This window comes from Panthera onca, chromosome C2 (assembly GCF_046562875.1).
Source record: "Panthera onca isolate mPanOnc1 chromosome C2, mPanOnc1 haplotype 2, whole genome shotgun sequence".
In the NCBI taxonomy this organism is placed as follows: domain Eukaryota; kingdom Metazoa; phylum Chordata; class Mammalia; order Carnivora; family Felidae; genus Panthera; species Panthera onca.
In genome coordinates this window covers 142101186-142127278 of record NC_138347.1, presented here as the reverse complement: position 1 = coordinate 142127278, position 26093 = coordinate 142101186, and the positions used below count along the sequence as shown (strand labels likewise).

The window sequence follows — 26093 nt, the reverse complement described above, 5'->3', positions numbered from 1 at the left end:
ATACCTCCAACTTGGAGATTCTTCACTTTTTTCTTTTTGTGTTAACATCTCGTCACACGTTGACTCCCTGCGTGGTGACACACAATATATAATGTTGGAGTCCTGTTGCCATACTTGTTTAAAGCATAAGGACTATTCATGAGTTCTTGAATTCATCTAATGTTTCCTACGTATTAATAGTTTTTGTCATAGTGAATTCAAGATTTCTATTTTTGAAGGATATGAGAAATGTCAGTGTATAGAATTTCCCAGGTACTAAATTTATGGTGGATCAGGTTTTACTTGTTAATTTAACAAAATTAACTTGTATCAAAAGCTGTGTGTATTTCTCATGGAGTTTATTATAATAGAGTTTTTTTCATATTTAGGAAAGTTCTTTATTCATGTTTTTGTTTCTGTACAATAGGCTATTGTATATAGCTGCCTGAGTTAGCTTTACTGAGTTAGAGTAAAATTTGCTAGTATGTATCATTATTATCATTAGGCCATATAACTGCACAGATTCCAAGTATTACATTAATTTTAGCTAAGTGTATGAACTTCTGGCTTGTTCTTTGTTTTTAGGCCTCTAACTGTGGCATTGTAGAAAGTATTCTGAACTGGGTGAAATTTAAGGCTCAGACTCAGCTGAACAAGAAGTGTTCATCAGTAAAGTATAGTAAAATCAAAGGTATTCCCAAGCTGGATGATGCTAATGATGCTGGTAAGGTTCATATTTTTTTTCAAGATTTTGATTTAAATTTTTATCCAATTATAGAAAGTATTCATTTTCCACATGTAGTTAGACTATATATTTTTATGTTCAGAATATAATTTTACTTCATTAAAATCGTCACATGCATCACATCAATTTCCTCAAGATAGGAATTCAATAATAAAATATTCTTAATATTTTAACTGTACTATTAGTATTTAAAGTCTACTATTGTATCATGTTACTCTTACAGTCTCACTGTCATCACTGTGATTATGAATTTTTCTGGCTTCATTTTTCTCACTGGTAAAATTGAGGAGTTTGGAGTATATGTCGTTTTTAATACCTCTCAGGTGGCAAACATTCCCTGGAGTGTACATTGATACTAACAGAGGGAGACTCTGCCAAATCGCTGGCTGTGTCTGGATTAGGTGTGATCGGGCGAGACAGATACGGAGTCTTTCCACTTAGGGGAAAAATTCTTAACGTCCGAGAAGCTTCCCATAAACAGGTATCTCTCTCTTTCTTGCATATATCTCCACATATATATGATATCTTAATACTTTATTAAAATTGCTGAATTTTTAAATGTAAATTCAGACTCACTTTTTATATATTTCAACACTTTTTTAAAAAAAAGATTTTGTAATCTCTACAAATTTAGAACCCTAAGATCAAGAGTCACATGCTCTAGTGACTGGGCCAGTTTGGCGGCCTTCAACACTTTTAACATACTCTGAATTCTTTTTCTTTTTGCACAGATCATGGAAAATGCAGAAATAAACAATATTATCAAAATAGTTGGTCTACAATACAAGAAAAGTTACGATGATGCAGAATCTCTGAAAACTTTACGCTATGGGAAGATTATGATCATGACTGATCAGGTTGGTTTAAAGGTTGCCACATATTTAAAACGTACATCTTTTTGAGTGCCCTTTTGATATTTGTTTCATGAGACTTACTTCAAGAAAGTAAAAGTGAAAACGATTGTACCTCAAAGGGGGGAGAAAACATTTAATGGTACTGCTTGTGTGAAACATATTTTACATTTCTGATTTATTTGGAAAGTGTTTTTGGTTATTTTAAAAATGTTTTTAAATGCACTAAGTATGAGAAGAGTAGAATACATTGTAGTAGTATTATGGGGTGGAAGCCTACCTGAAAGTTGAGTGGAAATGGTGAGATTTATAAGCAAGAAAGATTAATCAATACAGTAATTTTTTCAAGATTTTATTTAAATTCTAGTTAACATATATTGTAGTGTTGGTTTCAGGAGTAGAATTTAGTGATTCATCACTCACATATGATATGCAGTGCTCATCCTAGCGGGTGCCCTCCTTAATGCCCATCCCCCGTCCAACTTCCCTCCAGCAAGCCTCAGTCTGTTCTCTACAGTTGAGAGTTTCTTATGGTTTGCCTCCCTCTATTTTTTATTTCCCTTCCACTATGTTTGTCTGTTTTGTTTCTTATATTCCGCATATGAGTGAAATCATATGGTATTTGTCTTTCTCTGACTTATTTTGCTTAGGATAATACACTCTAGCTCCATCCACGTTGTTGCAAATGGCAAGATTTCATTCTTTTGGATGGCTGAGTAATGTTCCGTTGTGTGTGTGTGTGTGCGTGTGTGTGTGCGTGTGTGTGTGCGTGCGTGTGTGCGCGTGCGTGCGTGCGTATACACACACCCCACATCTTCTTTATCCATTCATCAGTGGATGGACATTTGACCTCTTTCCATAACTTGGCTGTTGTTGATAATGCTGTTTTAAACTTCAGGATGCATATTCCCCTTCATATCACTATTTTTACATCCTTTGGATAAATACCTAGTAGTGCAATTGCTGGGTCATTGGCTAGTTCTATTTTTAACGAACCTCCATACTGTTTTCCAGAGTGGCTGTACCAGTGTGCATTCCCACCAACAGTGTAAGAGGGTTCCCCTTTCTCTGCATCCTCACCAACATCTGTTGTTTACCGTGCTGTTACTTTTAGCTGTTATCACAGGTGTGAGGTGGTATCTCATTGTGGTTTTGATTTGTGTTTCCCTGATGAACAGTGATGTTGAGCCTCTTTTCATGTATTTGTTTCTATGTCATTTATTTCTGTTCAAAGCTTTATTATTTCCCTTCTGCTGGCTTTAGGCTTCACTTGCTTTTCCTTTTCTAGCTCTTTTAGGTATGAGGTTAGTTTGTGTATTTGAGACTTTTTTTGTTTCTCGAGTTAGGCCTGTATTGCTACATATTCTATATTGCTATATACTTCCTTCTTAGGACCGGTTTTGCTGCATTCTAAACACTGTCGTGTTTTCATCTTCTTTTGTTTCCATGTGTTCTTTTATTTCTTCTTTAAAGTCCTGGTTAATCCATTCATATTTGAATAGGATGTTCTTTAACCCCCATGTATTTGTGGTCTTTCCAATTTTTTATTGTGGTTGACTTCAAGTTTCATAGAGTTGTGGTCTGAAAATAATCATGGTATGATCTCAATCTTTTTGTACTGGTTGAGACCTGATTTGTTACCTAGTGTGTGATCTCTTCTGGAGAATGTTACGTGTGCACTCAAAAAGAACGTGTATTCTGCTTTAGGATGACATGTTCTGAATATATCTGTTATGTCCATCCAGTCTAGTGTGTCATTCAAAGCCGTTGTTGCCTTGTTGATTTTCTTTGTCCTTTGCTGTAAGTAGGGGGCTAACATCCTCTAGTATTATTGTATTGTTATCAATGAGTTTCTTTATGTATGTTGTTAATTGATTTATATATTGGGGTGCTCCAAGTTGGGGGTATAAATATTTACAGTTGTTAGATCTTCCTGTTGGATAGATCCCTTTATTATTATATAGTGCTCTTTTTCATCTCTTGTTAGTCTTTGGTTTAAAATCTAGTTTGTCTGATATAAGTATGGCTACTCCAGCTTTCTTTTGACGTCCATTAGCATGATAGATTGTTCTCCATCCCCATACTTTGAGTCTGGAAGTGTCTTGGTTCCAAAATGAGTCTCTTATAGGCAGCATGTAGATGGGGTCTTGTTTTTTATCCATTCTGACACCCTGTTTCTTTTGATTGGAGCATTTAGTCTATTTACATTCAGGGTGGTTATTGATCAGTATGAAGTTAGTGCTATTGTATTACCTATAAAGTTGTTGTTTCTGGAGATTTTCCCTGTTCCTTTGTAGTTTTTGTTTCTTTTGGTCTTTCTTTCCCACTCAGAGTCCCCTTTAATATTTCTTGCAGGGTTGGTTTAGTGGTCACAAACTCTAATTTTTGCTTAGGAGACTCTTTATCTCTCCTTCTATTCTGAATAACAGCCTTGCTGGATAAAGTATTCTTGGCTGAGTATTTTTCCCATTCAGCACGTTGAATATCTCATGCCACTCCCTTCTGGCCTGCCAAGTTTCTGGTGGAGACATCTGCTGCTAACCTTATTTGTCTTCCCTTGTAGGTTAGGGATTTCTTTTCCCTTGCTGATTTCAGGATTCTTTCTTTATCTCTTCTGTATTTTGCAAATTTTACCATGATATGTTTTGGTGTTGGCCTGCTTTTGTTGATTTTCATGGGAGTTCTCTGTGCCTCCTGGATTTGGATGTCTGTTTCTTTCCCCAGATTAGGGAACTTTTCACCTATAATTTGCTCAAATAAACCTTCTGCTCCATTTCCCTTCTCTTCTTCTGGAACTGCTGTGATGTGAATGTTATTACTCTTTATGGAGTTGCTGAGTTCCCTAAGTTTACATTCATAATCCAGTATTTTTCTTTCCCTTTTCTTTTTCAGATTCATTATTTTCCATAATTTTATTTTTTATATCACCTATTCATTTCTGTGCTACTTCCATCCTTGTGATCATTATATCCAGTCAGTTTTGAATCTTGGCTATAGCATTTTTAATTTCAGATCGACTAGTTTTTAGGTCTTTTATCTTTGTGATAAGGGACTCCTTGGTGTCTTCTATGCTTTTCTCAAGCCCAGCTGGTATCCTTACGATTGTTTTAAATTCTGCTTCAGGCATCTTACTTATATTTGTTTTGATTATTCCCTGGCCCCATCCCTTCTTTCTTTTGGGATGAATTCCTTTGTCTTGGCATTTTGTCTAGGTCTCTGTCTTCTGTGTGTTAGGAAAACCTGTTATGATTCCTGACCCTGAGAGTAATGGCTATTTTAAGAAGAACTCATATATTGTCCAGGGCCTGGTGCTTCAGGAAGTGTTTCTGATGTATGCTGTATGCACTTGGCTGTTGTGTTTTGGCTGTTCTTTCCCTTAGGTCAATCGGCTGCAGAGTTTCTCCTTGCCTGCAGTGGGAACTGTTTGGACCTTGTCCCGTGTGTGGCGAATTTTAACTGTGTTTTGGTCTATTTGTTAAAACAAGCTAGATCCTATTTCCCTTAGAGCTGAAGCTTTGCAGCACTCTATGGTCAGTAGACTTGGTGTGTGCAGTGTGGGGGGTGGTGGTGGTGGTGTGCTGGTCTCCTAGGGGAGGGGCCCACTGTGCTGCTTCCCTGACTCTCAGGCACACTGCCCTAGTGAAAAAGTACCTGCAGAGCACAGAGGGGCGGAGCTTGGTGTAGACATCTCAAGCTGCTCACTGAATTTCATCAGTGCTGATGGGTGGGGACAAAAGGACCTCTCTGTTAGCACCAGCATCCAGGTTAGCTGCCCTCAGCAGGTTACTCTGCTCCTGTGCTAATGAACAGGGCAGCTCAGTGGCACCTGCCGACTCTTGTCCTCTGAGAGGCAGTGCCTCCTCTCCCAAATGCACTCCAAGAAGAGGAACTGTCTCTCCCAGTGCAATCCAGAGGATCCACAGACTACGCTGTTCGCTCCCGACTTCTCCACAGCAGTACCGCTGTGTCTGCCAGGCTCCACCCTGGAGAAAGCACAGATTTCTAGAAATTCAGACTTTGGGCTCTGTTGCTTGTAAAAACTTGTGATTATCAGCCTCTCTCATTTTCTTAGTCAGTGGTTTTGGGGAAGTGCTTTTTCTTGTGCAGCCCCATGTGCTGTGTGCTCACGAGCTCTTGCTCGCTTGAGCTCTCTCTCTCCTGTGCATGCATGCTCTTTCTCTTTCTCACCCTACCCTGCTCCTCTCTCCATGATCAGGGCTTCCTCCCCTCTGCAGCACCCGCGATTCTTTTCTCTGCACCTCCTACCTTCCATGATGTGGACTCTTTTCTCCCTTTAGTTGTGCAGTTTGTTTTCTCAGTCCTCAGATTGATTTCTTGGGTGTTTAGAATGATTTGATATTTATCTGTGTTCGAGGGAGAGATAACCATAGGATCCCCCTACTACTCTGCCATCTTAACCACTTAGGATATTGGTTAGTATTTGTATATGATGATATAATTTGGGATGTGTAAAAAGTAGGACTCGAATAGTAAAATGGCAATAATTAGGAATGAACCAGAAAATTGAAAAGGAAGAATTTCATATGCATCCAACTGCATGTCTCAGGTACTGTAATTAAAAACATTTGTAGAGAAAATCTTCCACTGAAAAAGCTGCTGTATAGTTTTAAGCAAAAATTTGGCTGTTTTTATATCAAGAGAATACTTATGAATACCTGTACTCCGTGGGTTACTACGTTTTATGTATTTCCATCCTTAAATCATTATTTTAGTGAAATCTATATAAGATACAGGAGTGCTGATGCATAGAGGCACTTGTACCCCAATGTTTATAAGCGGCACTTTCAACAATAGCCAAATTATGGGAAGAGCCTAAATGTCCATCAGTTGATGAATGGATAAAGAAGTTGTGGTTTATATATACAATGGAATACTACTTGGCAATGAGAAAGAATGAAATATGGCCTTTTGTAGCAACATGGATGGAACTGGAGAGTGTTATGCTAAGTGAAATAAATCGTACAGAGAAAGACAGATACCATATATTTTCACTCCTATGTGGATCTTGAGAAACTTCACAGAAGACCATGGGGGAGGAGAAGGGGAAAAAAAAGTTAGAGAGAGTGAAGGAGGCAAACCATAAGAGACTCTTAAAAAACTGAGAATAAACTGAGGGTTGATGGGGGGTGGGAGGGAGGGGAAAGTAGGTGATGGGAATTGCAAAAAAAATAAAACAGTTAAGAATAATTACGACCCCCCAAATCTATATAAAACATGTAACGGTAGTATATTTTGTAATGACAAGAAGATTTAATGTATAACTAGCCATATTCATTATTTGAGTTTTAAGAAAATATTTACTGTGATGATCTAAAGGATAATTTTTACTGTTTTATAAAATGTAGTTCCCAAATTTGAATGGAATTTTACCTGTGTTGCATTCATACCTTTTAAAATTTGGTTATATAAGTAATTTTATTTCATAAAATTATTATAGCACTCTGTACTAACATTTATTTAGGATCAAGATGGTTCTCACATAAAAGGCCTGCTTATTAATTTCATCCATCACAATTGGCCATCACTTTTGAAGCATGGTTTTCTTGAAGAGTTCATTACTCCTATTGTAAAGGTACTATTTACATTAATATATTTTTATACTGTTGTCTTAAAGAATAGCAGAAAACTAATTTTTTTATTTTATTAATTTAAGGCTAGCAAAAATAAGCAGGAACTTTCCTTCTATAGTATTCCTGAATTTGACGAGTGGAAAAAACATATAGAAAACCAGAAAGCCTGGAAAATAAAGTACTACAAAGGTTTGTATTTTAAAATACTTATTTGTGATGTTACTACTGACATAAATATGTTTTGAGATCATTATAAAATAATTTGAAAATATGTTTTAGACTACAAAAATAGCTGTTGCTGATTTTAAAAGAATTATTTTGGAAAATTTTGTAGAAGTAGAGAGGGTGGTATGATGGGCTTCCCATGCACTTTAACAGTCACCATCTCATTGCCAATCCTGTTTATCAAAACTCTTCTCACCTTCCCATTAATTTGAAATAACTTCCAGACGTTCTATTATTTCCATAATACTTTATTCATTTATTTTTAAAAATTTTTTTAAGTTTATTTTGAGAGAGAGAGCAGAGGAGGGGCAGAGAGAGTGAGGGAGGGAGGGAGAGAATCCCAGGCACGCTCAATGCTGTCAGAGCAGAGCCCGATGTGGGGCTTGAACTCACGAACCGTGAGATCATGACCTGAGCCGAAACCAAGAGTCAGATGCTTAACCGACTGAGCCACCCAGGCGCCCCTCCATAATATTTTAGTATGTATCTCTAAAAGAATGTTTTAAAAATGTCCCGAATTTCATTATCATACCTTTCTTTAATAACCTTACATATTCAGTTGGTGTTAAAATTCTCCTAATTATTAAAAAAATTATTTTTGAGTTAGGATCCAATCAAGGGCCACAGGTTGCATTTGGTTTGATAAATCTGTTAACTCTTAATTTATTGCTTCTCTTTCATTTTTTTTTCCTTGCAGTTCATTTGTTCAAAAGGTCGGATTGTTTGTCCTGCATAATTTTCTGCATTCTGAATTTTGATGATTATCACTGTAATTTCATTAAATATATAGTATGTTCCTTTGTCCCTTATTTTCTGTTTAAAAAATTGGTAGTTAAATCAGAGGCTTTATATAGATTTGGATTAGATTTATGTGGCAAAAACATTTAATAGGTAACTTTGTATATTTATGTCAAGAGGCCTGTAATATCTGAGTTTTCTTTGTTAAGATTGACCCATTGCTATAGGTGTTGCTAGCTTGATCTATCAGCTTTTAACCTAATAGTTTTAAACAACTGTTAATGTTCACAATTCATGTAAATTTTTTTAGCTTTATTGAAGAATAATTGACAAAATTATACATATTTAAAATGTACAACATGATGACTTGATATATATATTGGAAAATGATTACCACAGTCAATGTATCTATTACCTCACATAGTTAATTTTTTCTGTTTATAGAGGGAACATTTAAGATTATTCTCTCAGTAATTTTCAAGTATACAATACAGTATTATTAAGTATAGGCACCATGCTATACATTAAATCCCGAGAATTTATTCACCTGATAACAAAAAGTTTGTATTCTTTGATTGAACTTTCCCCATATGCCCCTCTCCCCAGCCCCTGGCAAATACCATTTTGTTCTCTTTCTGTGAGTTCAACTTTTTTAGATTCTACATATGAATGAGATCATATGGTATTTGTTGTTCTCTGTCTGGATTATTTTCAACTTTATTTTTTAAATTGTGCAGGTTTGGGTACCAGCACAGCTAAAGAAGCAAAAGAATATTTTGCTGATATGGAAAGGCACCGTATCTTGTTTAGATATGCTGGCCCTGAAGATGATGCTGCCATTACCTTGGTAATCAAGTTAATTAAAAAATTTTTTTCCTAATATCCATCTCTCTACCTGCCATACCTTTCTTTCTAGTCTTGGTTTTCTGTGATAAGTCTCTTTTGAACTGGAATGCCCAAACTAGTTAATCTTAGTGTTTCTTCATCCCAGTCTCACACAAATTATGCTGTGCTTTCAGAGTTCTTTAATTGAAAGACTTCTGTTCAAGTATATCTTGGACAGAAGCATATTTAAAAAAAACCCTTAATTTCTGAGCAATTAATAATTAGTTATTTGCCATTATAAATTTTAATGGTATAATGAAATTCATTTAATCTTTAATATTTTGAATTGTTACCTGGAATCTTTCAGGCATTCAGTAAGAAGAAGATTGATGACAGAAAAGAATGGTTAACAAATTTTATGGAAGATCGGAGACAGCGTAGGTTACATGGCTTACCAGAGGTTAGTCATAAAGAGTGGTGGTCTGGGGGAAGAAAGAGACTAAAAGTCATGCAGGACTAATGACTGTGTTGCTGTGTAACTTTTTTCTTAGCAATTTTTGTATGGTACAGCAACAAAGCATTTGACTTACAATGATTTCATCAACAAAGAATTGATTCTCTTCTCAAACTCAGACAATGAAAGATCTATACCATCTCTTGTTGATGGTAAGTAGCTTTTGTTTGAAAATCTTTCTCACTTTTGTATGTAGTTATTGAGTATATTCTTAATATCATGTATTCTAAGCCATTCTTATAATGAATTTTAAAAATCTGAATTTGTTGGGGCGCCTGGGTGGCTCTGTCGGTTAAGCGTCCGACTTCAGCTCAGGTCACGATCTCACGGTCCGTGGGTTCGAGCCCCGCGTCGGGCTCTGGGCTGATGGCTCAGAGCCTGGAGCCTGCTTCCGATTCTGTGTCTCCCTCTCTCTCTGCCCCTCCCCCGTTCATGCTCTGTCTCTCTCTGTCTCAAAAATAAATAAACGTTAAAAAAAAATTTAAAAAAAAAAAAAAAATCTGAATTTGTTTTTGAGATCTTTTGGTAGTACTGAAATCTTTTATAGTCCTTGATTCTTTAGAATCTTTTAAACTCTTTTTAAAAAGTTTTTTAGGAAAATTAGGGCAAAGTTTTGAAAGTTTTAACTCAAGTTGATTGCGGACTTTTAAAAATAAAAAGTAAAATCAGATTTTGATAAATTCTAAAATATTTAACTGAGACTAATTTTAAAAAATGCTTCTTGGGGCGCCTGGGTGGCTCAGTCGGTTGGGTGTCTGACTTCGGCTCAGGTCATGATCTGTCAGGCCGTGAGTTCGAGCCCTGCATCAGGCTCCATGCTGACAGCTCGGAGCCTGGAGCCTGTTTCAGATTCTGTGTCTCCTTCTCTCTGACCCTCCCCCATTCATGCTGTGTCTCTCTCTGTCTCAAAAATGAATAAACGTTAAAAAAAAATGCTTCTTTATTTATCTTGAGAGAGAGGAGGGGAGAATCCCAAGCAGGCTCTGTGCTGTCAGCGTAGAGCCTGATGTGGGGCTCAGTGTCACGACCATGAGATCATGACCAGAGCTGAAGTCAAGAGTTAGACACTTAACCTACTGAGCCACCCAGGCACCCCCTGAGACTAAATTTTAAAAACACCTTTATACCTCAGTACCCAAAAACTTATGCCAAAAAATCTTTAGAAACTGGCACCCAGTAGTTAGAACAGATTTTTGTCTTCTATCTAGAAACATTTAATTTTCATTTTATAACTTTTAGCAAGTTGATCTTTGTGTTCCTTGGGTTTTCAGCTAATAGCAGATGGTTTTACCCATCCATGTAATTCAGTTTTAAGTTACATCCCTTCTGTGAAGTCTTCTCTAACAACTGCAGTCTAAATTGGTTTCAGATGCCTAAACTTTTATTCCAATATTGTGTGCCTGTTATTTTACTTGTGTCAATTTTGCCTCCTCAGTTAGATTATAAAATTCTCAAGGAAAGTGGCCATATTTTGTCATCCTCTTGTTTCTACCTGCTCTGGGCCCACAATGATGATGATAGCTAGCCTATACTGAAAAGCTTATTACTGTGCTCACTGATCTAGAGCAAGAAGAATGATAAGGAAGCAGAATACTTTGCTTGCATTATCTCATGTAATCCTTATGATCACCCTGTTAGGAAGGTAATTATTTCTGTTACACTGATGAGGACACTGAGACTTACTGGTTTAGTAATTTGCAAAAAGTCAAATGGTAAACGGACAAGTTGAGGAGAGTATACAGATTAGTGGGATTCTAAAGCCTGCATTCTTAACTGCCATAACACGTCTCTTCTTTATAAGGGTTTCTGATTTGGGATACTCTAATAATATACTTGTCAAGATCATTGATGGTTTGTTGCTACTTTAGTTACAACTGACATTTGGGTGTATGGATGTTTGGCAACTCCTGTGAAAGGAATTTGGTACCACTGAGCGGTTCTTTAAGACCACCAGCAAGTGGGCTTTTACATGGTACTTCACTTTTGGAATAGACTGAGATGGTGTAAAATCATGTTACTATGTACTTAGTTTGTTAGAAAATCTCAGGTAACAATTTTAGTTATTTTTCAAAAGGAAACTGTTACCTTGCTTTTTTCTCTTGAATATATGGAGCATTGTTGTCATTAAAAGAAACATTGCAACGATATCTCAAGTAATATTTTTAAAAGAGGCATTGCTCTTTTTAAAAATAGGCTTTAAACCAGGCCAACGTAAAGTTTTATTTACCTGTTTCAAGAGGAATGATAAACGTGAAGTAAAAGTTGCCCAGTTGGCTGGATCTGTTGCTGAGATGTCTGCTTATCATCATGGAGAAGTAAGCATTAAGATTGGAATCAACTGAGAACTATACTTACTGGCATGAAGAATGATAATTAAGCATAATAAAGTATTTTTTCTTTTGTAAATTCTTTGGAAATGTGTAAGAGAATCAAGAATTTGGACTTTAATAACAATTAGGGAATATGTATGCAAAGTTTAGGATATTAACGTCATGTTCTGTTTCTGTGTTGTAGCAAGCATTGATGATGACTATTGTGAATTTGGCTCAGAACTTTGTGGGAAGTAACAACATTAACTTGCTTCAGCCAATTGGTCAGTTTGGAACTCGGCTTCATGGTGGCAAAGATGCTGCAAGCCCTCGTTATATTTTCACAATGTTAAGGTAACAGTTTGCTTTTGCTGATACAGTGGTGTAAAGTTCTATTTGAAGTTTCTATTGGAACTAAAATGTTTAACAGAATTGTAATATGGAAATGATTGGGTACTGTAGTGAGGGTGAATGTTCCAAATTATTTGACTGCAAATAGAATGAAGTTTTTTTGATCTCAGTGTTTGGGAGTTATTGGTGAAACCAGTCCTAATTAATGTAAGGATGTTTTCTGATCCAAGTTTACTTTATAGGCTGAGGAGAGGTTTTGGGGTTTAGTCAGAGTAAGAGGAAATCCATAAAACATTATTTACTAATACTAAGAAATTAAGTAGGCTAGTAAGTAAGCACATAAGTAAAATAGGGCTATTTTATTCTGGCTTTCTGCCTGAAAAATCTATTTGGTAATAAGTTTAGTAAATTGGTTAAGTACATGTAATCAAATATTTTAAAAAATGCATTCCTCTTTTTGAAATATAGTCTTTAATTATGTATAAAGTTTTATTTCCTAAAACCAAGCCATTTTTCCATATTTTTTCCCCCTTTCATTAGCTCTTTATCAAGACTGCTTTTTCCTGCTGTGGATGACAACCTGCTTAAATTCCTTTATGATGATAATCAACGTGTAGAGCCTGAGTGGTATATTCCTATAATTCCCATGGTTTTAATAAATGGTGCTGAGGGCATTGGCACTGGATGGGCCTGTAAACTACCCAACTATGATGCTAGGGAAATTGTGAACAACGTCAGACGAATGCTAGATGGCTTGGATCCTCATCCTATGGTAATTGTTTAGAACTTCCTGCTTATATTGTTTATTTAACAAATGGTAATGTGTAAACTACAAAGTCCAGTCATTTTAGAAAAGTATTGGAACCATTTTCATTTTGGAACATATTGTAGACAATAAAGACCTTATTAGTGTGTACTTGATATGTGCTTATGGTAAAAAGTATAAGCTTTGGAAAAAGCCTGGAGAATAAGGATTATGGGGAGAAACTTTATTGAAAATTAAAAATAACTCATTTCAGGCTTTTAAATATCTAAATTATGTAGAGAATAATAGTTTCATGACAAAATTATATGCAACTTTGTTTTCTCAAACTAATAAATCCTATTAGAGTTGTAAGGACACTTAACACATTGTATATATTTTAATGTATCCTCATAATTTTAATTTTGTCCTATAGCATCCACTGTGCTTATTTTGCCCCAAACTCCCTCCAAGAAAAACTTCTTAAAAAGGTGTCTTCCCTTTGTTGACTTGATTTAAAATCATTTGGAAGTTTCCCTTTATAAAGATACACTTAAATAAAAGTATATATATTTTTTTTACATTTTTTTAATGTTTGTTTATTTTTGAAGGAGTGAGAAAGAGAGAGAGCATGAGCCCATAAGGGGCAGAGAGAGAGGGAGACACAGAATCCAAAGCAGGCTCCGGGTTTTGAGCTGTCCGCACAGAACCCAACGCAAGGCTCGAACTCACTAACTGTGAGATCATGACCTGAGTCAAGGCAGATGCTTAAACTGACTGAGACACCCAGGGACCCCTAAAATTGTATTTCTAATATAAAAATTAAAAAATTATAGTGGTCATTATAGAAAATGTAAATAAGCAGAGGAAAAAAACACTTCATAAAACCAGCATATGGAAACAAAATATTTTTATATTATTTCTCTCCAAGTTTTATTTCATTCTTATAAAATCAAACAAAACATTAGGCTAAAAGTATGATTTAAAATCTTTTTCCCCTTAAATACTTTAAAGTACTCTAAAATATTTCTAATAGAAGCAAAAAATGTCTTATGATTATTGTGTCTTAATTTTTTCAGATGCATTTTAGAATATTAAGTCAGTCTATTTGGTCAATATTTGCTTTTCATGTGTGCGCTCTCTCTATACGTGTATATAGATATATGTATATATTGTAAGAGTATTCAAAATGTTTAAACAGTGTGGAAGAAGAGTAGTGGCCTGGAAGGCACATCATTGGAGAAAAGGTAGAAAGTCAGATTGGGTGCGGGTTGTGGAAGGCTTTCAATATAACATCCAAAGAGTTTGATTTGAAAGGATTATTAATCTAGGGGAGAAGGAGGGATAGAGGCAATAGGCTGAAAAAAAATTTTCTAAGAAGACTAGGAAAGATGAAGCTAAGGTTTTGAGATTTGGAGATGTTGAGATTATATTAACAGAAGCTGTGAATTCAGGATCGAGTGATTATTTGGAGACAGACTATTGAGGGTGAGGAATTTAGTTTAAGTCATGTTAATCTGTCAGTAGCAGTAGACCGTAGACTAAGGGGCATTCAAGTGTGGTATAGGCATTTAAGAGAGAAGTCAAGTCAGTGCCTTGAGTTATTTTTATTTTTCTCTGCAGCTTCCAAACTACAAAAACTTTAAAGGAACGATCCAAGAGCTTGGTCAAAACCAATATGCAGTCAGTGGTGAAATATTTGTGGTGGATAGAAACACAGTAGAGATTACAGAGCTTCCAGTTAGAACTTGGACACAGGTTAGTATACGTGTGTGAGCTGCCTGTCAGGAGGGCAGTGTGTTATGTAATGCTTTCTGGTAAGAATATGATTCCGTCGTTGTTTGTCCTCAGTTTGTACAGTGTTTAAAATTTCCTGTATACATTTTTGACCCCTCCAAATCGAATTTGTGCTTTGAATGTTGAAGTAGTAATTTAAAAGTTTAATTTCTTTAAAAGGTAAAATGACTTAAGCTAGCTTTGAACCCTTACAAATATGGTCAATAAGTCCGTGTCAGTATCAGCTGTTACGATCTAAAAGTATATGCGTAGTCATCTCTTGTCAGCTGTGGTTGATGTCATCCTCTTCATACTCTTAGCCCTTTCCTTGCGCTTTGGTGTAGGAGCAGATCAGAACCGTTACTGTGTATCTTCTTTCACCACTGAGACCCCCATATATTGTCCTTTATAGATGCTGGGCAGGAGATGATAGACATGGCATTTTTCTTTTTTTCCCACCAGAATTGGGAATATTTTAAGAATTGCATGACTTACAGTATGAGAATGCAAGTGTGTGTCAGGAGAAGAATTACTTACTTTTATATGTTTTGTAGGTATACAAAGAACAGGTTTTGGAACCTATGCTAAATGGAACAGATAAAACACCAGCATTAATTTCTGATTATAAAGAATATCATACTGATACAACTGTGAAATTTGTGGTGAAAATGACTGAAGAGAAGCTAGCACAAGCAGAAGCTGCTGGATTGCATAAAGTTTTTAAACTTCAAACTACTCTTACTTGTAATTCCATGGTAATTGATTAGATTTACTATTAATTTAATGTTTCTTCCATGCCATGAGTTGGATTTTTGCGATTGGCTTCATGATGGTTGTGGCTATAATAAATCTGAATGGTTTTCCCCCTATATATTTGCTGAAGAATCTAGAGGTACATTCCTTTTCCTCTCCTATTACCCACTACTCTTAATCCCAACTCTGCATTTGTGCATCTGGGCTTGAACACAGAGGATATGTACACTGACCAGAAGTTATGAGAATGATTGGTGCAGGATTTTCATGTTCCTTCTTCCTGTCTCTGTTAGCATTTTAATTGTGGAGTACTTCTCTCCCCACAGCTCTAATCTGCTTTACTAAACTTGTATATTTGTGTTTGTATGTAATTGGAGAGAAAGGTAGAAAGTGAACATGTATGAGTAACCCTCATTCCATTCCAAATTAGCTTTTAGACATAAAATAGAGTAAGAGAAAAAGTCCAATAGCACAGTGGTTGAGACAAACTGCCATAATCTGCTAAGAAAGGCAGATGGAAAAAGGAGAATAAGGATAGAGAAGAAGTAAAATTTTCCTCCAAATTGAGGAAGTTTGAATGAATTATAGCATGATTATAAAAAACAAAAAAGCGACAAATATACCTCTATTAGGTATATGGGGGAGAGAGAACTTGAACATTTGTGAACTCAACATTTGTAAACAAACTTTTAACATTTATTTTTAGTTTGAAAAAAATTTCTTAGATGGTTTTATAGCCATTTTGAGTAGGAACCTTTTTTTAAAGGACCTATTTATCTTTCAGAATTATTTTAAATATTGTCATAGTTTTGAGAATTGAATGTTTCTTGGAGTCACCAAAGGAATATTTAATAATTTTGGTTCTATTTAACAAGCATTTAGCGGTGGTGTCTGTTCATTTAAGTACGTTGTAGTTATTTTAAATACCGTAGATGTCCTACAAGTTAAAAATACCAGTACGGATTTATGTCATCTTCAAAAACTGTGTTTTCCTTAGGTACTCTTTGATCATATGGGATGTCTCAAGAAGTATGAAACTGTGCAAGACATTTTGAAAGAATTCTTTGATTTACGATTAAGTTATTACGGTTTACGTAAGGAGTGGCTTGTAGGAATGTTGGGAGCAGAATCTACAAAGCTTAACAATCAAGCCCGTTTCATTTTAGAGAAGATACAGGGAAAAATTACCATAGGTAAGATGCAACCTTTAAAAATTTAAACATTAGTTAAAATGGAAAAAAAACTTTATTAATAGAAGACATTTTTATCAGTAGAATATAAACAAATACAAATTGAATCTCTTTTCTTGATCCTAACTTTATTTTTCCCTCACATAGAGAATAGGTCAAAGAAAGATTTGATTCAAATGTTAGTCCAGAGAGGTTATGAATCTGACCCAGTGAAAGCCTGGAAAGAAGCACAAGAAAAGGTAATCATTTGCAGAACAAGACATTCAGAGAAGCTTTTAAAAGCAAATTCCAAAACAAACAACCCAACCCCTAAATTTTAAATTTAATGCTGCTGTAAAGGTGCCGAGTTCTCTGTTTGGAGACTGAAGTCTTCTGTTCATCCGCAGAACAGATACAGTGCAGGACTTTGCAGTGCACACCCACCACAGAGCCCTTTGCCAGTGTGACCCAGCCAGGGCCTGGAGAAATGACTCCAGGTGTGAGAAGGTAGCTCAGTCTCCTTGGCCTTTTTTCTGAGCCTGCCATTAAAGGGTGTTACTCGTGGTGGTGGTCTTTGTGAGGTGCATGTGTACAACCCGGGAACTATACTGGTAGCACATAGATGATTTCACACTGGTCTGACGATTGCCATAGTATGGTATCCAGTCACCATTCACTTGGTGTGGTTTTGGTTTATGCTGGGAAGACTAGAGACAAAATCTTCAATAGTATAGGGTTTATTGAGCACCAAGTATGTGCTCTGTCCTACGCTTAGATCTTTGACTAGAAGTTTAAACCCTGGAACTTCAGATGAAATCTGATCTTTTATTTATTAAATTGTCCATTTCAGATCATAAAGTACTAGTATTCAGTGAATGGAATATTGAAACTTTGAGATTCTTCTCAAGAATTAGTCTCTTTCTGTTGTATATAATTAAAAGAAAAATTTAAAAAGGCAATACAACATTGTGATTGAGAACACAAATGTACAAAAGGAAGAACGTTATAGAAATGACTTCTTAATTAGAATGTTGTGTATACGTGATAACAGTTACAATTATATGACATAACTTAAAGTGAAACTTGACACTTCCCTACATTTATGAATTCTCAACCCACAATGTTTTTCAGATTTTTTATCAACTACATTGAAGTGTTGCTTTTGTTTTTATTATTTAAGCTTTTTAAAAGTTTGAACAGTCTATAGAATGCCAGATATTAGAGCGAGTAAATTTAGAATAAATTATATGCTTAGCAATTATATATTAAGATAATAGGCTTATTTATCGTTTGGGGAAGATGGGGGAGGACAAGATGGGGAGTGTTCAGAATTAAGATGATCCAAGCACTTTGCTCTTTTCAGTGTGTTTTACTGCATTTTTAAACCCCAAATTATGGTTTATACACTGCTTGCCCTTCTGTATCATTGTTGGTTTAAACTATATCTTAAAAAAAATTAACTAGTAAGCTAGTAAATTTAATGCTTAGTTTTAAAAGATAAAGATGTTTAGGGTTTGAGAGTGCCCTTCCAGTGGAAGTAGACTTCATGGATAAAACCTAGTGGTTGGTTTCACTAATTTCATTGTCACCATCAAAATTTTTTCAGCATCTTGGCCATGTGTTCACTTTGGGGGTGAAGGTAACAAAAGGAGCTGCTCTTACAAGAGTGTCCTATTGTGTAGAGTTGGAGAAGAGAGAATTACAAAGCAGATAATTATGAGATTAAAGTTTTTATTCTTGATTTCTGAAAGTATCCTTAGTTATCTTCATGCTAACAGTGGTAGATACACATATATCCATAGAATGTTACCAATATTCTGGGTGTCATCAAAACCTAGAGCAAATAGACTTCTAGAGTGTGGATCTAAACAGGATTTTATGACAGCCTGATAATATTTTAATAGTAGTGTAACAACCTAAATATTCCATAGAAACACACTGTTTCATGAAGAATTTTTGAAAACAGTAGAATTTACGAATTTGTCGTAAGTACTATTTGTCTGGGTACTTTTTGATCATTTATCTGCTCAGCAACAGCATTTCTTATTTGGCTAATGTTGCTTAATTGAATTCATAGTTTTGTTTATGTAATGAAGCATGTTGCTTTGCAATTTTTAATCTTTATCCCTTCTAAAGTACACTAAACTTTACTTTGTGTATATATACATCATTTTACTGAAAATTTTAAACTAAATTGAAAGCGATTTTTTTCTTTTTTTGGTTACCAAAAGCGAACGTTTTGTTTCTTGGGATGTCATGGTTAACTCAGTCATTTTTAATTATCTGAGTGCCTTAAAAAATTTAAATGCAATTTTATTTAATGGCTGTTGTTATTTTAAAAATCTTAAAGGTGATGTCACCTGTAATAACTTCTATTAAATTCATTGGATTTTGAAATTTAATATTAGCATAAGAGGATTTTTTATTGCAACCGTTTCTGTGAAAAAAGACCTTGCAAATAAAAATTTAGAATAGCCCTCACAATTCTTACTCTAACTCACCAGCTATTAAATTCTTAATTGAACTTTCTGTTCATTCTGACATGAGTATTGTTGCTTTAGAGAATTTTTATTAAGAAATCATACTTAGTGACTGCACCTTAGCATATTTATATTACAACTGTAAAACATTCTTTATAAGTGATACTTATTTCGGGTTTCAAATTGTTAATTCACTCACCAATATAAAAATCTGACAAGATGCAGTGATAAAACATTAGTTCCACTCTATTAATTTCAAGATGTGGTATCTTCTCATTTTATGACTTAGTGCCTGGGCAAAGCAGTTAATTTTTCATCAGATTCCTAGATAAATAGGGATTGACTATACATTCCTTTTGAAGATTTATTGTGTATTTTTAGAAAACTTTTTATAGCAAATACATATTTTATATTGTAATCCTGAAGATAGAAATCTAAAATAACCCCAACCACCCTGAGAATATAGCATTAAGAGTATAGCATTTGTGGAATTTTTAACTCCATATTCAATAAAATTCAGCGTTGATTTGATACTATACAGGACTTTAATATAAAGTTTATTATTTTTTACAGGCAGCAGAAGAGGAAGAAACACAAAACCAGCATGATGATAGTTCCTCTGATTCAGGAACTCCTTCAGGCCCCGATTTTAATTATATTTTAAATATGTCTCTGTGGTCTCTTACTAAAGAAAAAGTTGAAGAACTGATTAAACAGAGAGATGCAAAAGTATGAACTTTTGTGGGTTAAATAATTTGAAACTATTTCAGTATTATCCATTTATTTGTTTTTCTTTTTACAAAAAGAAGTATTTTGATTTACCCTTTATACTTTATTAAATTACTGAATGTTTAAATTTTACTACTTTTTTATTATAGGGGCGAGAGGTCAATGATCTTAAAAGAAAATCTCCTTCAGATCTTTGGAAAGAAGATTTAGCAGCATTTGTTGAGGAACTGGATGTAGGTTAAGTCTCCATTAAACTATATTTGGAAAAGTAATGTTTTTGAAATAAGAATGAAAGTTCTTTAATTAAATTATTTCAGTTTCTTTTAAGTCTGTAAAGGTTAATATGTTTATAAGGTGCATTAGGATTAAGCTTCCAGCTCTACGAAGTTATAAAGAAAAGTCATGTTTGGTATAGATGAGTGTAAAAACCTATATGAAGTTAAATTTAGAATAAATTGAATACTAACACTTTCTGTTAAATTTTCTTAACTTCAAAATAGCTTATTGATTCAGTTTAAGTATGTTAACTTTTACAAAGTAGAATGATAGTGACTTTAGGTTTATAACAGAGAAATTTTAACATAGTTTTTATAACTTAGTTTTCTCCAGGTAGAATTCTAATTAAAAAAAAAAAAAAACGTAGAGAAAGATAGAAAATGTAAACTTTTTCTAAAATTGCCCAATTTGTTGTGAAGCAACTAACTCACTTAAAATATTAGAGTTAAATTAAGGTTAGCAATATGATCATCTGAGTTTGAGTAGCACAAGGTCAATTATTATTTGTCATTACTTGTATGATAGTACATTTTTTACTTTTAGTTGTTTCATTGATTTTTGTCCACATGTTTTAGTTTTATTTTCATGACCTAAATCAGAATTAGGACTCTTACAAATGAGGGTGGTAGCCTTATAGAATTTCTGGCATTTTTTAGTGCTGTTGTTCTGGGTTTCCTTAATCATCTTTCAAGTGTCATAATATGACTTAGATTAATGAATTAGATTTTTAAAAATTAGAGCCTTTTTCTGCTGGTACATGAAACAGGCATATGTTAAAAAGACATTGTTTCTGATTAATATTAATGATAGTCTAATACTGCTTTAAGTTTGATCACTGATTCTTGAGACATAGAAAACTTTTTGTGGCTATGCCTATAAATTTCCTGATTGTTGAAATATCATCACTCAGAATAGTCCCAGTGAATAACACTACTCTTCCCTCCTCTCCCCCACCTTTTTTTATTACTCTTTTAATTCGTCACCTTATTTTATTACTTGATAATTAGCAAAATAGATCCAGACAACTTATTTTTTTCTGGATATGGTAACTTTTTACATCTAAAAAGATTTAGACTTAAATTTCATGTCTCTCTGTATCATTTAAAATCTTACGCCATTAATTGAATATCTTGTGTATTGGCACTGTGTTCTGTGTAATCCTCAGATTGACTCCTGTCACAACCCCAAATGAAAGAGCTTATTAAACAGTTATTTAGATGAAGATCCTGAAGTTTAGAGAGGTTAAATAACTTGTTTAGGGAGGCATTACATCATTATGGTTAAGAGCAGTTATGTTTGTAGAGTCCCAATCTTCCTCATTCATAAAATGGGGATTACATGAGTTTTAATGCCTGGAACTTAATAGGTGCTCTATAAATTATAACTTATTTCTTGTATTAGTTTAAACTAATAAATGAAGTGTTAAGATTGAAATCCAGGTCTGTCTGATTTCAAAGCTTATGTTATTTCCATTAAGCTATTATGCTACAAAGATTTCCTGTTTATCTGCAAGACAAGTGATACGAGTAGTGCGTGACCCCGAACACCACATGATCCCAGCTGAGCCCATGATTCTTGAAATTTGCTTTGATACACAAGGGCTTTGGATTACAAACACGTTTCAGAATGAATTACGCTCGCAAACCAAGGTTTTACTGTAGTTTGAATTTCTTATGCAGTACTGATTGTCTTTTCTAATGAGATGTTTCGCACCCACCCTTTTTATAATTATACTTCAGAAAGTGGAGGCGCAAGAACGAGAAGATATTCTGGCTGGAATGGCTGGGAAAGCAATAAAAGGTAAAGTTGGCAAACCTAAGGTGAAGAAACTTCAGTTGGAAGAAACAATGCCTTCCCCTTATGGGAGAAGAATAGTTCCTGAAATTACTGCTATGAAGGCAGATGCCAGCAAAAAGTTGCTGAAGAGGAAAAAGGTATGACATTTCTTTTGTTTTAACTCATTGGTAGACTCCATCTTCCTAATGATATATATATATATATATATTCAGTTTTACTCTGCGCTTATTAAATCATGCTTTGTTTCTAATATATTTCACTGTGATAGGAAATCATTTGTTCTATGAGAGCAGTTCGTCCACAAAATGAAAACATTAGTCAAGGATCTACATATATGTAAAGAACTACTTGGTTGATGGAGTTTTTAAAATGAGAGCTAGAAATAGTCTATTTAGCAGCATTCTACATTAAAATCCTGGAACAACAACCAAAAACATATCAGCTTTAAAATATGAACTTTAGTTCTACATCATGACCAATTAAGGAAGTCTCTTAAGCAGAAAAATATTTGGTTTTCAAAGTAAGCTTTTACTATTTATTTGTTATTACCCTTAGTTAAAAAATTATCAAGCACCTCCCATGTCATTGGCATTGATTGGTTCTATTGAGGATTTAAAAGTATGGACTTAAGCTACCCTCCAGAAGGTTGTTGGGCAAGAGTTAGTCAAATTGAGAAGGCTGTTCAGAGTTGAGGAAACAGGAGGCATGGTGGTCTGAAAGAAGCAGATTTTTCTGGGCAGGTTGATTTTAGAGCCTAGGGAATATATAGATACGTCCATTAGTCTAGTTAGAGCTTGAGAAATGAGCCTCAGAGATGGAGTGTACCGAGCTAATATTTGAAAGCATAGGAACTTTGTGATACCAGAGAGATCACTCTCTTCTGTTCTGATAAACTGATGTGTGTACTATTTGCCTCTTACCTAGCTTCCTAGCACACACAGGTTCCTCCTTAGGAAATGGCCTCTCTCCTTTTTAGTTGGTGTTTTGTTCTTAGCACTCTTCTCTTCACCTTACATAGTCTCAAGTAACCTCATCTATGCCCAGACCTTTTTTTTTCACTCACATTGATGACTCTTGAATCTTTGTCCCTAACTTACAATGTTTTCAGGAGTGCCAGGTTAATACAGCTACCTGACTGCCCAAAGCCCCTCAGACTCCACATAACTGAAGCTGAGCCCATTATCCTGATTTTAAAACCTCTTCCACCTCTGTGCCTTATCACCCATCACAAACAAGCCAAAAACCTGGGACTTTCTCATCTAATCAGTAACTGAATCCTACTGACTGCCTGTGTAGCAGTTCCACAATCCTCCCCCCACTGCCCCGCTTTTCTTGGTCTCCATTGATAACTGGCTTAGAATTTCAGAAGTTTTCTTTGACGTAAAGTGTTCCTCTTAATTAGTCTTCCTGTCTCTAGTTATCATGACTTCTACATTTTTGTACTTCATTCTTCTCTGTTTTGTCTCTTACTACCTATGTGATATTTCCAAAAATAAGTCTGACTATTGCACAGATGCTCAAAAGTTTTCAGTGACTCCCCACTGACTGCACACAGATTCTAGTATCCAGTCATATAGCAACTGCATACCTCCCTGTGTTTCCATGTGCCTACTCTTTCCTTTTCTCTTTCCTTGAGTCCTACCCGACTGTTTGAAATTTGCTAAACATAATATGGTGATCGTGCCTCTGTGTCTTTTGCCTGGGATGCTTTTCCCTCCTTTCCTTCTCTTCACTTGGCAAACATACATGATTCTTTCAAAACCCAGTCAGAAAGGCTCCTTCTCCATGAAGTCATCTCTGACCCTGCCTTGGGCAGAGTTGCTCACTTCTCCCCCCTGGGTTACTTTTATACCTCCCTCCATATTTGTTATTTGTATTCTAATGACTTGTCCTGGTGTCCTTCTCTGTCTTTTAATAATCTTAGGGTAGGGAGACTTTGACTAATACCTAGCAGTGCATGACATGTGTTGCTTATCTTCTTTCAATAATCTGTGATTTTTTTCTAGTACGAGAGACCTGAAATATAGGAACTTATTTTGCAGGTACTTTTTGGTGTATTTTGCTATTGGTCTGAAAGCCCCTTTGATAATCAAAAGCCGCCATCTTATTTTTTTTATGGTTACTTTTAAGTAGCTATTATCTCATAGAGTGTATCAGAATAGTAGAGTGGTAAGCAATATCATTTGCTGCAGGTAAATAAAGTAGAAGATGGTCTGATCAATGTCCTCTGCATTATTTTTTTACTTATCTGATATGAAGAAGTGATCTATTGGCTGGAAATGTATGGTGTTAATTTGTATTTTTACTCCTAGTTATTTGTTTGTTTAATGTATAGGGTGATCTCGATACCACAGCAGTGAAAGTAGAATTTGACGAAGAATTCAGTGGAACACCAGTAGAGGGTACAGGAGAAGAGGCATTGATCCCGTCAGCTCCTGTAAATAAAGGTCCCAAACCCAAAAGGGAGAAAAAGGAGCCTGGTGAGGAACTGTTACAAAGATTTTGTTGTTGTTTTTTTAAGAAAAAATTTTTTTGTTTATTTTGAGAGAGAGCAAGTGTGAGTGGGGGAGGGGCAGAGAGAGAGGGACAGAGAGAATCAGAAGCAGGCTCCGTGAACTGTCAGTGCAGAGCCTGACGTGGGGCTCAGTCTCATGAACTGCAAGATCATGACCTGGGCTGAAATCAAGAGTCTGCCGCTTAACTGATTGAGCCACTCAGGTGCCCCTACCTACAAAGTATTTTTGTGAGGGGGGAAAAATATATATATGTACAGGGTATAGCTAGATTTTTTTTTTTATTGTGCTTTTTTTTTCCTCTAGTAGTTGATGTTAATGTCTTAAATTTTCATGAACATTATTTTATAATTAACCTTTCATTATGAGTTTTATTTTTAGTAATGACATTTGTATAAATATTGATACATACCTTATTCTTTCATTTTTAGGTACCAGGGTGAGAAAAACACCTACATCATCTGGTAAATCCACTGCAAAGAAAGTGAAAAAACGGAATCCTTGGTCAGATGATGAATCCAAGTCAGAAAGTGACTTGGAAGAAACAGAGCCTGTGGTTATTCCCAGAGATTCTTTGCTTAGGAGAGCAGCTGGTACTTTGATATATTTTATTTTTATTTTCTTGTATATTCTAGTTTGCCCAAGTTAGTATTACTCCTATAAGTTGGTATATTTAGTACTGTCAATGTCATTAAAGTACTAAATTGTTAGTATTTCAGAAGTTACAGTTCATGAAGACAAAAATGTTGCTTTAGAGAATGTTGTTTTTAGCAAAGTTGGACATAGATTGCTCTAAAGTGAATCATGTTGTCTATTGGTTTTTGTTAGAAAGTTTGGGTTTTAATCCATCCATAGTTTGAAGATGTTTGGTAAAAACTGTTTCTTGGTAGAATATCAACAGTGATCAGTAGAAGTGCTTTGTAGTTTTTGTTTTGTTTTCTACCCCATATATCACGAAGTTTCATGATTAGAAGTCTGATTCCATGCACACAGCATAATTTATATAATTGCAGTGCTAGAGTTAGGATGAAGATATCATCTTGTTATTTTGTATGGCTGTTAAGCATGCAATTTTATCCTTTCTGAATATTCATTAATTTGAAGTCTTCAAATATTTAAAAATTGAGTGTCCTATTGTAAAGATTCTTCTCAAATTTTATTAAGTCCTAATTTAGTTAAAATGAATGATACCTTATTATGGTTGTTTTATTTCTGCGAGATACTTTTAAAAATATATGTCAGACCTTAAATTCTTTGGTGCTCTAATCGCCAGTGATTGAATTCTTTTCCTAATGCACACAGGTAGTACAATGTAGGTGAATTTTTAATAGAGTAACTTAACTTATGTGAAAATTAATCTATTAAATTAGATACTTCAAAATTGTATTTAGTCTTTTTCGTACACCTAAAATGAAGTATAAAATGACACAGCATCCAAATTATGTAAAAATTTTATTCCATAGTATATGCTAGAAATTATAAGACTTGCATTATACCAATGTGCCTTTCCCCATACTTGGTACCTTTTTATGCTTTTTTTATTGTTTAGTAATATGTTGAGGTATTATCTCTATATTTCTCATTCATCTGAAGAATTATGGTCTGTTATTTTGTAGTAAAACTATTGTGAATAGAAGATAGAAGTTTTTATGTAAGAGGTTAAGAGAAAGTTCGGCACCTTTCTAAGACGAGTAAAATTTGTCTTTTGTAATTGCAGAAATGGGAAATCT

General features: G+C 34.8%; 1 protein-coding gene across 2 annotated transcripts in view; it reads left to right on the top strand.

Moving 5' to 3' along the window:
- Positions 1 to 26093, top strand: part of TOP2B (DNA topoisomerase II beta) — a 64571-nt gene that overhangs the window by 29975 nt on the left and 8503 nt on the right. For both annotated transcript variants that reach the window (XM_060638520.3, XM_060638519.3), the window contains exons 11-30: positions 565 to 703; positions 1048 to 1205; positions 1456 to 1581; positions 7058 to 7168; positions 7250 to 7355; positions 8867 to 8976; positions 9322 to 9414; positions 9506 to 9620; positions 11662 to 11783; positions 11983 to 12131; positions 12669 to 12900; positions 14494 to 14628; positions 15201 to 15401; positions 16397 to 16592; positions 16737 to 16828; positions 19622 to 19777; positions 19927 to 20010; positions 21793 to 21987; positions 24186 to 24330; positions 24795 to 24956. In XM_060638520.3, coding sequence (XP_060494503.1) covers positions 565 to 703; positions 1048 to 1205; positions 1456 to 1581; positions 7058 to 7168; positions 7250 to 7355; positions 8867 to 8976; positions 9322 to 9414; positions 9506 to 9620; positions 11662 to 11783; positions 11983 to 12131; positions 12669 to 12900; positions 14494 to 14628; positions 15201 to 15401; positions 16397 to 16592; positions 16737 to 16828; positions 19622 to 19777; positions 19927 to 20010; positions 21793 to 21987; positions 24186 to 24330; positions 24795 to 24956 — 2827 coding nt within the window. The remainder of the gene's footprint in view (positions 1 to 564; positions 704 to 1047; positions 1206 to 1455; positions 1582 to 7057; positions 7169 to 7249; positions 7356 to 8866; positions 8977 to 9321; positions 9415 to 9505; positions 9621 to 11661; positions 11784 to 11982; positions 12132 to 12668; positions 12901 to 14493; positions 14629 to 15200; positions 15402 to 16396; positions 16593 to 16736; positions 16829 to 19621; positions 19778 to 19926; positions 20011 to 21792; positions 21988 to 24185; positions 24331 to 24794; positions 24957 to 26093) is intronic.